Source organism: Gasterosteus aculeatus, chromosome 12 (assembly GCF_964276395.1).
Source record: "Gasterosteus aculeatus chromosome 12, fGasAcu3.hap1.1, whole genome shotgun sequence".
Taxonomy (NCBI): Eukaryota; Metazoa; Chordata; class Actinopteri; order Perciformes; family Gasterosteidae; genus Gasterosteus; species Gasterosteus aculeatus.
The window spans coordinates 12,669,823-12,683,547 of NC_135700.1; the positions used below are offsets into that span (position 1 = coordinate 12,669,823).

At 46.2% G+C, this 13,725-nt stretch overlaps 2 protein-coding genes across 7 annotated transcripts in view; one reads left to right on the forward strand and one right to left on the reverse strand.

Moving 5' to 3' along the window:
- The window catches only part of ap1g1 (adaptor related protein complex 1 subunit gamma 1), an 18,259-nt gene extending 17,427 nt beyond the window's left edge, over positions 1–832 (reverse strand). For 2 of the 3 annotated variants that reach the window (XM_078084821.1, XM_040168968.2), the window contains exon 1: positions 217–358. The gene's annotated coding sequence lies outside the window, so the exon portion shown is untranslated. Of the gene's footprint in view, positions 1–216; positions 359–409 lie in introns of those variants that run through there. The other variant, XM_078084820.1, reaches the window with a different exon arrangement.
- znf821 (zinc finger protein 821) lies at positions 363–13,354 on the forward strand. 4 transcript variants are annotated; one of them, XM_040168986.2, is made up of 6 exons: positions 363–504; positions 7,130–7,261; positions 7,355–7,473; positions 8,469–8,567; positions 9,078–9,244; positions 10,064–13,354. In XM_040168986.2, exons 1-6 carry the CDS (start codon positions 501–503, stop codon positions 11,016–11,018), a joined length of 1,476 nt encoding a protein of 491 aa, XP_040024920.2. In that variant the 5' UTR covers positions 363–500; the 3' UTR covers positions 11,019–13,354. The 4 variants fall into 4 exon arrangements, with proteins under 4 accessions (XP_040024920.2, XP_040024936.2, XP_040024914.2 ...); XM_040169002.2 differs by having other exon boundaries at positions 390–539; XM_040168980.2 differs by lacking the exon at positions 363–504 and adding an exon at positions 2,460–2,941.
- The last annotated feature ends 371 nt before the right edge of the window (positions 13,355–13,725 follow it).

A 13,725-nucleotide genomic window follows, 5' to 3' on the forward strand; every position in this document is an offset into this window, starting at 1 on the left:
AGTTAGCGAGGCTACAGCTGTGGAGACTACCCGGACCGTGCTCGCTAACTTAGCTGCTGACAGGCGCAACCCCGGTGCACTCGGGGCTGCGACTTCCTATGCAGCGCCGCACGGAGAGTTGTCACCGCAGACACCGACGAACCGCGGGTGATACTTCGCTCGCAGAGCCCTTTTCGGACATTTCTTCCGAGATATTATTCCCGGGGACACACTTACCAGCCGTAATGATGCCAGAAAATGACTGGAATTGTCTCTATTAGCAATGGAGGGAGGAACACAGCAGACATGCAAAATGGTGGCTACTCCAGCCTCAGCACATCTACCGCATGCGGAGGGTTACACTGACACGGCACAGCGGTCCACGAAAAAAGAAGCGCGGACCGACCGACGCACAGAAGTTTATCCTCACCGGACAGCAGCGCTAGCGGATAGCAGAGGACGTCTTCACCCCGTGGACACCCGGAAACTCCCACCTGATATGCCAGTGTTGACTGAACGCCATGGGTAATGGATCAGTTGTGTACTCGTGATTATAGGAGGTGTGACGCTGCGCCGTGAATCGTTGTTGTTGACATTCGCTGTCTAGCTAACATCAGTGAGCTCGTTCTCCTCCATCGTTCTCTGGATTTCTCCTAACGGTCTCGTTATGTTTAACCAGCTATCTTGCGATGGAGTTAATGACATTTATTACGTGAGAATATTTAATATAACAAATTTCGCGTAACGTGGCTTTCAGTTTGAGCATTAATGTAGAATGTCTGTCGTCCGCTCCTCAAACGCCGCACACGTCAAGAGGTGGCTTATTTTCTTTCTTTCAAACCAGCGGAAGAATATATATTTTTTTACCGCTGTCAATGTCGTGCTGCGGTCCGTTTACTCGTGGCAGCCAGTGATGACGACTACATGAAGTGTTTTGACTTCAGCAGCTCGGTGCGCTGCAGCGCCACCTGGTGTTCGTGCTGTGCAAGAAACGCGTCTCCACATCGCTGTTGATTCTGTTTATTTGTCTTTTCTAAGTCAAATATTGTCAATGTAGCGCCGTTTTCCAATGTATTCTGATCGCAGAAGATCATATGGGAATAACACTATGTATATATTTTGTCAAGCCTCAAGATTCAAGCAACACTATTGTCAATCTAACTGTGTACTAAAGGGTGTATGAATCACCTCTATGCTATGGTTTGTACAAGTGCACACCCATTGAGTCACTTTGTCATATGTTGTCTTATCATCTGGGTGAACAAATAACCCTCTACTCTATTATTTTTACTCAGCAAGAATATGAAGTGACCAAATAACTTAAAATCTGAATACAACACAACATATTCTCAATCATCCTGAATCCACCTATATACCTATAGCCTGATGGTTTTAAATGGATGAGGCCAGGTTTTGGTTGTCTATCTCTGTCAAATTACTATCTCTGTCAAAAACCTCTTTCAATGTTGTCCTCTAACTTATGCTAGATAATTTGTGGAATATCATCCTCTAAGAGACTTATAATTCAATAATGCCTCTCTCCTTGGAGAAGATGCTTTGTTTTGTTTTGAAGCTATGACAGGATTTTAAAGAGGATAGTATTTGTTTGTCTGTAGTTGGCATGGAAATGAAGCAGCTGACTCTTTAGCTGTTGTGGATTTGGAATTAACTTTTGGCCTTGAAAATAGTTGTTTTATAAAACTTCTAGAAATGCATTTCACAAATAAAATGATTTCAATAATAATCAAATTTCATATATTTGATTAAAATATATCCAAATGTTTAGTACATAATATAGGTTTAATGTTAAAATATCGTATTGCTCTCAAATCTAAGCTGTCTTATTTATAAAAGAAGATAAAATATACAGTCTGATACATTTTTAATTCATATTTCCAACACTTTCATATTCGTTTCATCCATTAAACCAGGGGTCTTCAACGTTTTTCAGGCCAAGGACCCCCAAACTGATGGCGAGATGGAGCAGGAAGCCCCTATTCTTCAGAGTTTCGTCCGCCATCTTTTATTTTTGAGCTTTGCGCTTTTACGTGAGCATAAACGCGATCTGATTGGCTGGTGCCTGCGCTGTCGTATCAGCATCAAAGGAGCTGTGAGTGAACCAGTGCCCAGCTTGAGAGAGCTGCTGTGGGAAGCTGGATGTGTGTTTTGCGGACTGAATGATAACGTATTCTCCACTAATTTATCCGTTCTCTACAATATGTTGGATTTATGTTAATGTGTAACAATAAAGAAGACAATAAATACGATTCTGAAGACATTTCAATTTGTGGAAAAAAAATTGTCTTATCAACCAAAAATTTCGCGACCCCCCTGCAGTACCTCCGCGGACCCCCAGGGGGTCGCGGACCCCCTGTTGAAGACCTCTGCATTAAACTGTTGAGGTGTGGACATCCTGTGGGGTTCATTAACAGCGTCGTTTCTTTCTCCCCCATGACGTGTACGCACCGTGGTGAGCGTGATGAACTCGTCGTCCGCGCATATCCCACAATGCAGTTCGGCGCAGCTTCGCCGCCTTTGCGTTTAGAGATCAGCTGAGCTCGCGCGTCGCCGCAGTGGGTGAACGGCTGCCAGCGGCTCGAGATCGGAGCAGCTCGGGGCCGCTCGGCGTCTCTCTGTTCGGGCTCGGACATCGTTTTAAACTCGCGGATCCGCCGGAGACTCGGTGGTGTTGTTGTTTTGTTAAACTGCAGCAAGAATGTGACTCTTTTATATGTCCATTTTTTATAGCCCCGCGTGTGGTCCCGACTCCGCTGATCGAGTAGAGGATTTGATCCGTTTTTCAATTTGTATTATTTCGTTCATCATCTGTCCTCCTGAGTGCGGAAAAAACAGCTGGACTGGTCCCATGGTAACCGCGCGGGCTTAGGAGGAGATTCCAGGTTTCTAACCGGGAGCAATAATATGTCCAGGCGAAAACAGACCAACCCCTTCAAAGTTGACTGTAGGTATTTCAGGTATTGTCTAATGCTTTTTCACCGTCCATCATGCGTGTTTTCTGTGCCTGTTTGACAGAAATGTGTTGCATTCTTCTCGTTGCCGGAGCGACTTTCATTAAAGAGCGTTTCCAAAGCTTGTTATAGATTTGTGTATCCGGGATGTATAAGAGCATATAATGACATCACATCACGTACTCTGGATACTCCGAGGATGTCATGTTTCAGCAGCTGCCATATATCTTTTTGTTGTTGTTGTTTTAATAGAGTTTACATACATTACATTTATGTTGTCAGAATGGCGATGATTGTGGTGCGGGACAAGACTTAATTGGCCGATAAATGATTTATTTCCTTTTCCTACAGAGTAGTTACTATTGACATTAGTTACACATACAAGTGAGTTGACAACACTTTTTCTTAAAATGTCCATTATGTCAGGACTTGTTGGTATCGTGTTGGGCTTCTGAGTTTTGTTTTGAGGAGTCTTGTCCTTTAGCAAAAGCCCGTCTCAGCCAGGTGTCTCGAGGAGCAAACCTGGAGAGTCGTCACACTACCGTGTTATGACGGTGTTTATTCAGTTTTCTTTGACATCTCGGACCCAGTACGAGATGAGAGGAAAGATATACAGCGCAATCGGTTAATTAAACAATTTGTGTATTGACAACAAACTGGCAGCTATTTTGATTGAGTGCATCATCTGCTTAAGTGAACTGGGCATTTTTTCACTGTTATCTTGTTCTTTTTTTTATAGACATATGAATTTAAAAAAATCAGTAGGCAAGTTAGTTGATAATAAACCCAATCGATATCAGCTTTTCAAAATGTCTGCACTTACCCTGAACGTTAGCAGGACTCCTGTTGTTACAATCAATGCGTGTGTTGTCTTCTTTTCTCCCTTTATTTGGATGAGAGATCTACAGTGTTTCTCGTTGCAATGAGCCTTTTCGTACACGCTTCTTATACCGAGTGTTTGTCCGATAGAGGCACATTGTCCTCACGCTTTCCTACCAATCTTCGATGGCACTACCCGAGTATGAACTGTAGCCTCCCGTTTGGATCTCGTTCTAATGAAGCGTTCAAATACAATCGTGGTCTGGAATCCAAATGGAACGCTTTTAGAGTTGTACACACCAACGGCCTCCGAGCAGACGTGTAATACAGGTCACATGAACCGTTTACCAACATTTAGCCAACGACTATCTTGTCTTTGGCTGTTAGCAGGTGCTAATTTCATTCCCTGCGTACATTACACAACATTAACTCAACAGAAACCAAAGAACACTGATGAGGCCCGTGGTGTGAATACGCTACATGGACTGTCCCTCGTTGTGCTTTTGGCCTCCGTCCCGTGGATCCTCCTTTTGGGGGGGGAGGGGCAGCAGCACACTGTCAGTCCACAGAAGTCCACAGGGTTCAGGCGCTGTGTGTTGGACATTGACTCTCCTCTGCTTGATCTTGATTTTGTTTTTAACTGGCTGTCCTCCCCCTGAGAGGGTTCGACCAGACAGACAGACATAGCGGGAGACACACAGACAGACAGACATGGAGGGGGACACACACACAGACAGACAGACTAGACAGGCAGGGAGACATTCTGACTGGCAGGCAAATTCCAGACAATAACACAACAGTGTTTTCTTTCCAGCTTTGTCTTCCTCCTTGATGTTGATGCTCGACAACGTTATTCTACTAAAGTTGATTAGAATTGGCTTCATGGTAAATAGACGTAAAGTATGTTCGATTATATGACTCGGCTAGAATACAGCGCAGGTTGTTTCAGAACTTTTCCGGTGTTTCAGAAAGTGCACACACGTTTATCCAGGTTAATTGAACCTAATTTACAGGTACTGATTTTTCAGGTCTCTTAATTTCAAGCTCGCGAAATTGAATTTAAAAGAGCTAAAACAAGTTTTCCCCAAAATACTCTCCAAGATTAGCCAAATGTTTCCAAATGTGGCCAACATCAAAGGCCCAATGAAAGCATGTCAATAAATGTGACTTCTAATTGAGATGATATGATCGATATGTTCATCTAAGCCGCAAACGGACCAAAGAAAGTCTCCCACCGTGGTTACTGACCTCACCTTCTTCCTCCCAGCTCTACGTCAACAGTTAATCAGAGGGAGAATTGATCAGATGTCTGGCCCCGCTGTCCTCAGTCTCCTGTGTATGTTTGGGCCCCCAACGCTGTGTGTGTGTGTGTGTGTGTCTGCATGTGTGTGTTTGTGGAGGGCACGGCGGCTGAAAAGGAGAAAGAGGGCGCCTTGGATTCTCCGGGACCCCCGTTGCTTGGTGTTTGAGTAGAGTTTTGGCATTCTATCTTTTGTCTGTTCTTTGCTTTGCATGCTACCCCCCCCCCCCCTCCCCCCGCTGACCCCCCCCTCCTCTCTCCCTCCTCTGTGTGTCTGTTGCCTGATGAGTTTGTCTCTTTGTCTGGATTCAGTCAGACACTGCGTCACCTCCTGCTTACAGACACACAGACTCAGAGATAACATCACAGTGGCAAAGACTGAGGGAGGGAGGGAGGCAGGGGGGGGGCGAGGAGAGACAGATGTACAGACAGAGCCCCGGCACTGGGGGGATGGGTATCTCTCACACATCAATCATTGGCTATGTGCCGTGCAGCCGGCTTGTTGTATTAGTTCATAGTTCAATACGTCCTGCAGTGAATGTGGGGATTTCTCTGCGAAAAGTCCCCAGAACTGTGTTCATATACTAACTTTTCGCCAGTGGGATGACTAACATCACGATTATACCTCTGCTCTCCTCACACACTGTTCCAGGGTGTGTGTGTGTGTGTGTGTGTGTGCGTGGGTGGGTGTGTGCATGCAATACACAGGATTGTGACGAGGACTGTAATTACTTCTGCCAGTCTCAGGTAACTGAAGTCTGAACCTCTTCCCCGTGTGTGATCTGAGTCGATGGAGCACGCGGAGAAAGACAATTGGATTCTCAGCTGTCATTCATTTCAGCGATCCAAAGAGGGGGAGCGTCGTTGTCAGGAGAGCAACAAAACCGCGTCGGCTGTGAAATACAGGTCCTCTGCAGGGTCAAGTGTCATACTAGGAGGAGGGATGGGGGGAGGTGCAGGGGGCGTGGGGGGATTCAGCGGAATCCGACAGCAAAACAACAAAAGCTAGAAGACGAATGGTGACATTGCCATGATGTAAATGAGGGTCCATACGGGCCGCCACCGTACGGAGCCTCGCCCCCCCCCCCCCCCTCTCAGAGGTAATGGTGCAGACATGGAAGTAGTCCTCCCTGCGTGCGAGCAGGGAGGACGGAGGGCGAGCCAGGCTGTCGGGTGTGTGTGGGTGGTACCGACCGAGAGGAACGCGGCGAGGCAGCGAGCTGGAGGAAAGAGTGCAGGCTGCTTCCCCGTGGGACTGCAGCAGGCTGGTGAAACAGAGCTAGCATGTATCCGTGGAGATGTGTGTGTGGGAAAAGTGTGGGGGGTAAGGGGGGTTGGGATGCAAATGAAGTTAATGTGTGCGTGCACGTTCACGCATGGCAGTGTGCTTTTTTTCCCCCCTTCTTTTTCTTGCTGGCTTGGCATTCGTCACGTTTCGGCGGCGGATGGTTCAATACGCACCACTCGGCTGGTGTGGAGCATCAAATTCTTTTTTTCACCTTTATTCATGTTGAAAATCTCCTGCGTTGGATGGATGACGAAATGTTCTCATATCGGAAGCCAGGTCACATCTTTCTTGTGTGGATAGAAATGTGTGTATGAATACAAACAGTATAACAGCGTTGAAATACCCTCTTATGTGACGGCAGTCACAAGTGTATTACGTCAGATTTAATTTACATTACATTGACATGTTTATTATTTTTATGAATGGACATATTTTAAAAACCATGGTCCTTGTAAAATCAATTCCTGTGTGTATTTTCCGGTTCATTTGCAAATTTGAATTGCGGTTCTCATTTATTGATGCCTTAGGCAATGTTTTTGCACCATCCAACTCTACTACATCATTGTATTATGAGTAGAATGTTAAATAATGAAATGTTGCTATGCATCGGGACTGAATATGTTTCCTGTCAAATCGAAACAGAAGGGAATGTCAATGTGACGCAAATAAAACACCTGACGGCCGTGGTACCCGGGTTATATCGTCATGTCATCCCCACATTCGCTCCCTGGAAACACTTTCATCTCACTGACTGCAGTTTTTTTTTACCACCAGGGCCATTCCACACTTCAGGCACCACAGGACTTCAGCACACTATTAACATGGACGGCAGGGACGAATTCACCGAAGACAATGAATGCTGCAGCAACAACTCCCAGGAAGTACAAGAGCAGGAGAGCATCTCAGGTACGCAACGGGGGAGGAGGGGGGGGGGGGGGGGGTCGAGCCCGGCCGTGTCTGCGTCTGCCCGTACTGATGGGGCTGTGTTTACCTCCATAGACGACAGTGACAGTGACCTCGACAACCACGGCGAAGACTCTTCATCCAACACCTCTGCCGACGACCACATGACCACCAAGAGGACGCAGTGCCGCCTGCAAGGAGCGGGGGTCAAAGAGGTGAGCGATTCGCGGGGGAAGGGAGGGGGGGGGGGGGGGGCTTACGTGAGACATACTGTAATGCAAACATTGTACTTGATACAGGAAAAGACGCGCCGAAGCGAGTTCATGCGTGTTTAATACCAACACTGTGATGGAAGTTGCCAGCCTTAAAAAAGACAGATGGCCCCGTGTTGCTTTGTGGGAGGTGTCTAAACTAGGATGTACGGTACGAGTGTATGTAGTGTAGGCAGTGGTACATTCATTCAATAAGTCAGTCAGTACGCCGGTCAATAATTACATTTATTATTAGAAATATGGGCACAAATTAGACAATATTAATTCCTAAATAATAAATGAATGACAGGAATTAAAGGAATACATTTGTAAAGGCCAATCTAACTTCAAACTGACAGTATCAGGAGGTGTTTTTTAAATGTCATAAACAAGCTGTGTTCATGTTCGTTTATGTGGCAGAAGTTCAAGATTCTGTAATAAGGCGCTCCTAAACAAGATAGTGTCTTTAATTAGACTCTCGCAAGCTGTTGCAGCCTTCAGAGCAGTTTCCTCCTCTCAGTATCTACTAATAAGTCTTCAGCAGCACAGGCGTCGGTGCTTCTTATTAGCTCAGACGTACTTCTTTTCTGCAGACAGTCAAATAGATATCTGCTCATCTGCTATTAGGAACTCCGAGAGGACATTAGGTCAATATTCAACTGGGGTCGAGTCTTACAGTATTTGTCCACCACATGATATGATACTTAAGCCATATTGCAATATTGTGTGTTTGACAACATTCGCACTCCGTAGTGTCATTTCTGCACATCCACACACCCAACGCATCACCACCGCTCGCACAAATGCCGGAAACTCCACAAAGGCTTGACTTTGAAATTTGAATAAATAAAAAGTCACGCCGTCATTCCTTAACATGCATCATGTTATGTTTATTGGTTCTTCCTTGCATTGGTTTGTGATTTAGATACGATATATGAATGTTGCTCTGTTTCCCTCAGGAGAGCGAGGACGGGGCCGACCACGGCAACAACTTTGTTTGTCCTCTCTGCACGCTGGATTTCAGCAGCCCTGAGAAGCTCATCTCTCATGTGTACCAGGTGAGAAAGGGCGCGTGGGACCTGGTTTAAGCCTCCACGGAACCGTGACAACAGAGCAGCTCCTGCACCTCCTTTATTGCAGTCTGTTTTCTAGCGTGCTAGTAGGTCGTCACGTCTAAAGCCCTTAAGTAGCTTACGGCATCAGTAGGTGGGTGACATGCAGGTTGAGGGAGAAGGTGTTCACTTGGATGAAACTACAATGTAATCGATGATAAGACTAGTTCTTGGCATTAGTTTTCCATTTAAAGCAATAAACATGTTGTGATAAATGCTTTTTTAAAAGTTGATAAATCACTGGCCTCCATACAGTACTGTGCATTACACCCAAACAATGAAAGATGATTATTTGTATTAATTATAATTTAATAATGTATTCTTTTAGATTCTATTTTAATGATGAACACATGTTTTTGTGATTTTATCAATATATATTTCAATGTGGAGGGTGTAACTCGATCAGCTCTGCTCTTTCAGCTTCTTGTTCTTTTCTCGTTTTTCTGTCTTTAACAGCACACGACTATGATGAGCAACAGCAAGAGCTACGTGTGCCCGGTGTGTGGGCGAGCCCTCAGTTCGCCCGGTTCGCTCGGCCGGCATCTTCTCATCCACTCGGAGGACCGCCTCTCCAACTGTGCCGTCTGCGGCGCACGCTTCACCGACACCAACAACTTCAACAGGTTTGACTCGTCTGTGTCTCTAATGCACATCACTTTTATCTTTTAAAGGGATTCGAATAGATGGATATATTTTAGATGCAATGTTACAGATGTAGATGGCACCAAAGTGTTTCTGTTCTATCATTATAAATAATTAAGCAGTGGACAGATTTCCACTATATATGTCCACTAATTTCTATATATGTAGTAGAAAGTCAGCTTCCATGGTTTTCAAGTATATACATGACAAATACATTTTAGTAAATAAATAATTCAGTGTTGACCTCGTAGTATTATGCTGTTGTTCGCTGTTTTTTATTAATTCTTAAATATTTCTAAGGACAAAATGTCAGCAATTGCGGATCACACTCCAACAAGGTAGTAAAATCTAGGAAAAGGTTTGCCCTGTTTGTTCGAAGAATGATGTGATGATGTTTCTTGAATGCAGGACTCTTCAGCGGTACAGTGGTGGTCTCAAAGTATGAGATCAGGCAGGATGCAGCACACCAGGGACGAATCAAATTAGTACTGTATTGACGGATGTAATGGAAATAAAACGGCACGTTGCTTAGCAACTACCATTCCTTTTGAGATTTAAACAGGCCTGGCGATGTCAGGACACATACTAGAAGGTGAGAGTGAGAGGCTGTAATATAAAAGCAAAGAAAATACAACAAATGACAAGCTAAAATAGCGAGTCAGGTGTTCCTATAAGTAATTAGTACGTATACCTGTTGTTTCAGGGGTCTAATGCTTCCAACTTGTAGGCATAATCAAGGGGACGTATTATAACACACGTACATAGTATGACCAGCTATTTAACACTGTGTCTTTTCTTAGGGAGAAGCTTAAAGATGTCCTCGACACAACCAGGATGGACGTCTCCGACGGAGGGGACAGCTGTTCCATGTCCCTCTCCAGCAGCCCCATGACCAGCCCGGGCCACGCCACCTGTTCCTGCATCGGACCGGGCCCCGGTCCCGCTTTGTGTCAGGGCCCCCACCAATGTCACGCACCTGACCCCAGCCTCAGCCTGTGTCAAGCCCATCGTGCCTGTCAGGGACCGGGCCACGTCCCGAGCCAGTGTCAAGGTCCCAGGCCGTGTCACGGCACGGGGCCGTGCGCGGGCTCCGACCAGGGCCCCTCCTTTCCCTCGCTGACAGACAGCCTCCTCTCCGAAGGGCCCTCACTGGCATCTATACCCGACGCGCTCAACTCCTCTTCCTCGGGCTTCCCCCCCATCCCCGACATCCTGAGCTCGATGCCGGTGTATCCCGCCGGGGTGCTGCTGGTGTGCAACAGCTGCGTGGCCTACCAGCAGTTGGTGGACGCCCAGTCGCCGATGCGCAAATGGGCGCTGCGGCGGAAGAACGAGCCGCTGGAGGCCCGCCTGCAGCGGCTGGAGCGCGAGCGCACGGCGAAGAAGAACAAGCGGGCGTGCGAGTCGGAGGACGAGCGGGAGATGAGGAGGCTGCGGGACCGCGAGGCCAAGCGCATGCAGAGGATGCAGGAGTCTGAGGAGCAGCGCGCCCGCAGGCTGCAGAGGGACAGGGAGGCCATGCGCAACAAGCGGGCCAACGAGACGCCGGAGAAGAGGCAGGCCAGGCTGGTCCGTGAGAGGGAGGCCAAGAGGATCAAGCGGCGGCTGGAGAAGATCGACCCCGCCCTGAGGACACAGATAGAGCACGATCCGGCGGCCATGGCGGCTCTCACCGCCGACATGAGCCTCTTTCAGTTCCCCTGCCCGATGCCCGTCCCCTCCATCGACAATGGTCTGTTCATGAAGCTGCCCTGAAGGGGGAGGAGCAACCGCCGGCCTCCAGCATTGACCCCTGCGCTGTGCCATCAGGCTGCCATGGTAACAGTGAACCACTCGTAGGTTTTACCTCCAGCTCCTTCTGTGTCGGACAGCCTTACAAACTGCCTCGTCACACACAGCAAAAACTACTTCAATTTCTAATTTATTACGGCCTAAAAAACCTTGGGACCAAGGAAAAAGAATGATGATGACATAAAAGCATGTTGTAAAGAGATTTATCTGTACGTCCCACGGTTCACTGCTAGGAGGAGCGGTTTTACTTCCTTTTGAGGAAATATTTTTGCACATGGACCATGGGGACTTTGTAGCCTCAGCCCCCCCCCCCCGTCCCCGTCCCCCCGCCCAGTGACTCGGGTTTACTGGTGGCTGCACCTCTCTCTTCAAGCTGCCGCCGTGGGAAGTTCATTTTCCGTCAAACTCTACTACCTCAGCTGTCTCGTGGCTCTCTGCCGCCTCACTGCAGGCTTCCGAAGCGGCCGTCAGAGGACGCAGGGCGCGTCCCCGCAGCCTGTGTCCACCGCTCAGGCACTTTAATAGGACACAAACATTCACAGCAGCAACTGATTTACAAAACACACCAGTTGTACTGCATGGAATTCATTGGCAGGTCCAAATAGGATGCTTCTTAGTTCTAAAACAGATGAGCTAAAGGAATGTTTTGTCCTATTGAACGCGCCCACTCACGATACATTTGCCTCATTATTCGTCTCTGCCAACGTTTGAATCTCTTTTCTTTTTCCTGCCTTGTTACACTCAGATATTCTGTCATTCCTTTTTTTTTCTTTGGCTCATAAAAAAGAAGTCTGTCTTTGCTGCTGTTATCGTACTGTACAATACATTAGTTACCTCATATCTTTTGGGCTGAAGCTACAGTATGTTCAATATATGTGACCTGCACCACTTAAGTCGAGGGGAAGTTCTATCACCGGTCTGTAGTATTGAGGAAAGATATTTATTGATTCAAATGAGGGGACTCTTTTTAAACTCTGGTTCCTGTTTTATTTGTAATTCCCTCCCTTTACTGAGCACTGGGGATAATCTCATGACACATACGGCCCATACTGGGAGAGATTTTCTTCATCTATATTCATTAACCTCATTCCCGCACATTTATGCAATATGATGTGAATATATTTTTCTTGTGAAAATGTTTTTGTGGTTATTTGTTACCAGGCGTCAGTGGTATAAAATTGTTTTCATGTTTAAATTCCAGGCCATGTCTGCGTTTCTCTTGTTTAACGTCCTGCCTGTGAGGCTCCTTTGCAGCTTTTCGTGACTTCGCTGGTCCAGATGTACAGTGTCAATAAGCAGTTTCACAAAATATTCCACAAATAGCGGAGACAAGGACCGGTACTGGTTCTGTTTGAGTCACTCCTAGATGAGTCAATCTGTCTGAAATAAAAAGCGAGAGGAGTTTTTGTTTACGTCCTCGGATACTTTTCTAGGAGTGCATCAAAACTTTATGCAACAGATGTTATTTATTCACGGGAAATGAATTCACTTTTCACTGAAACTATGCAGAATGTGACTCTAACGGACTTCAATGCAAAGAGTTTGGCTTCTCAGGCAATCTAACTCCGAGCCGCGGGACAACACCCCGGTCCATGAGGATCACATCGCAGCGATGTGACAGACTTTCCCAGAGGCCCTTTTGTTTTTTAGGTGTGTTTTCTCTTGCTGGTTGAGCAGATGAAAGCGACAGGGCCTCATCACCGTCGTATTGATGACATTCTGTGACGGGGGCAGATCCGTGCTCTCAACGGGAGGCTTCAGGTGTCGCTTGTTTCTCTCAGAATATGAATACTGGGTATTCTCAGAGGTGGCTCTTTGAAGCTGCTGGGATTGTCCTGCAGTGGGCCGACGGGACACAGAGATGCGGCGGCGTCTGTGCTTCCGACGTACTATCGCAAAGGAAGTACTCTGAACTCTTGAAAGGGACGCTGGTCTTTCAGTACGTGGACCAGGGAGGCACTGCATGTCGTGAAACTGCACTTAGAATGGTTCGATACGTTCTTGTTAGTTTATGTCTGCCTGTTTTTTACAGTTCTATGGAAAAATGTTTTTAAAAATGAAAAGCATTGGCCTTTCTATTTAAATTCTATCAGGATTTTCTCTCAACGTCCATGTTTACAGAAATAATCTCTCTGATCAAGGCCAAGTGAATGAACTGAACTGCTAATAACATTCATGCTTGCTGCGATATCAATGCATTCTGATTGGATGCCGTCCTGTTACTGGATTTACAAATGTACAGACCATGATGAAACCTGGTGTGCAAAGTGTGCAAATAAACATTGACTTTACCACGGCAACAGTGTGCTGAGTCACTTCCCCCGTTTTACAAACACGGGGACACACGGTCACATTCCCTTTAATAGTCTCCTAAAATGACAAGTGTGTTCTTTATACCTCCGTTGCAGTAAAATGTTTTTAGCAAATAGCCATACAGATGTAAAAGTACATTTTATTGTGAAATTAATCACTTGGTGTTAAATGAAATGTCACTTATTCTACAGGATTTTAAATGCATTACTTTGAAAATCAAATGTCACCACATTGAGGTCATGTGAAGTGATTCAATTTAACAAAACAGGGTTCACAAATTAAAGTCCTCATTCAATGTTTTTCTAAGTTGCTCTAAACTGTTCTGATTTCATTTTTGTAGTTGTATGCTACTTGATTT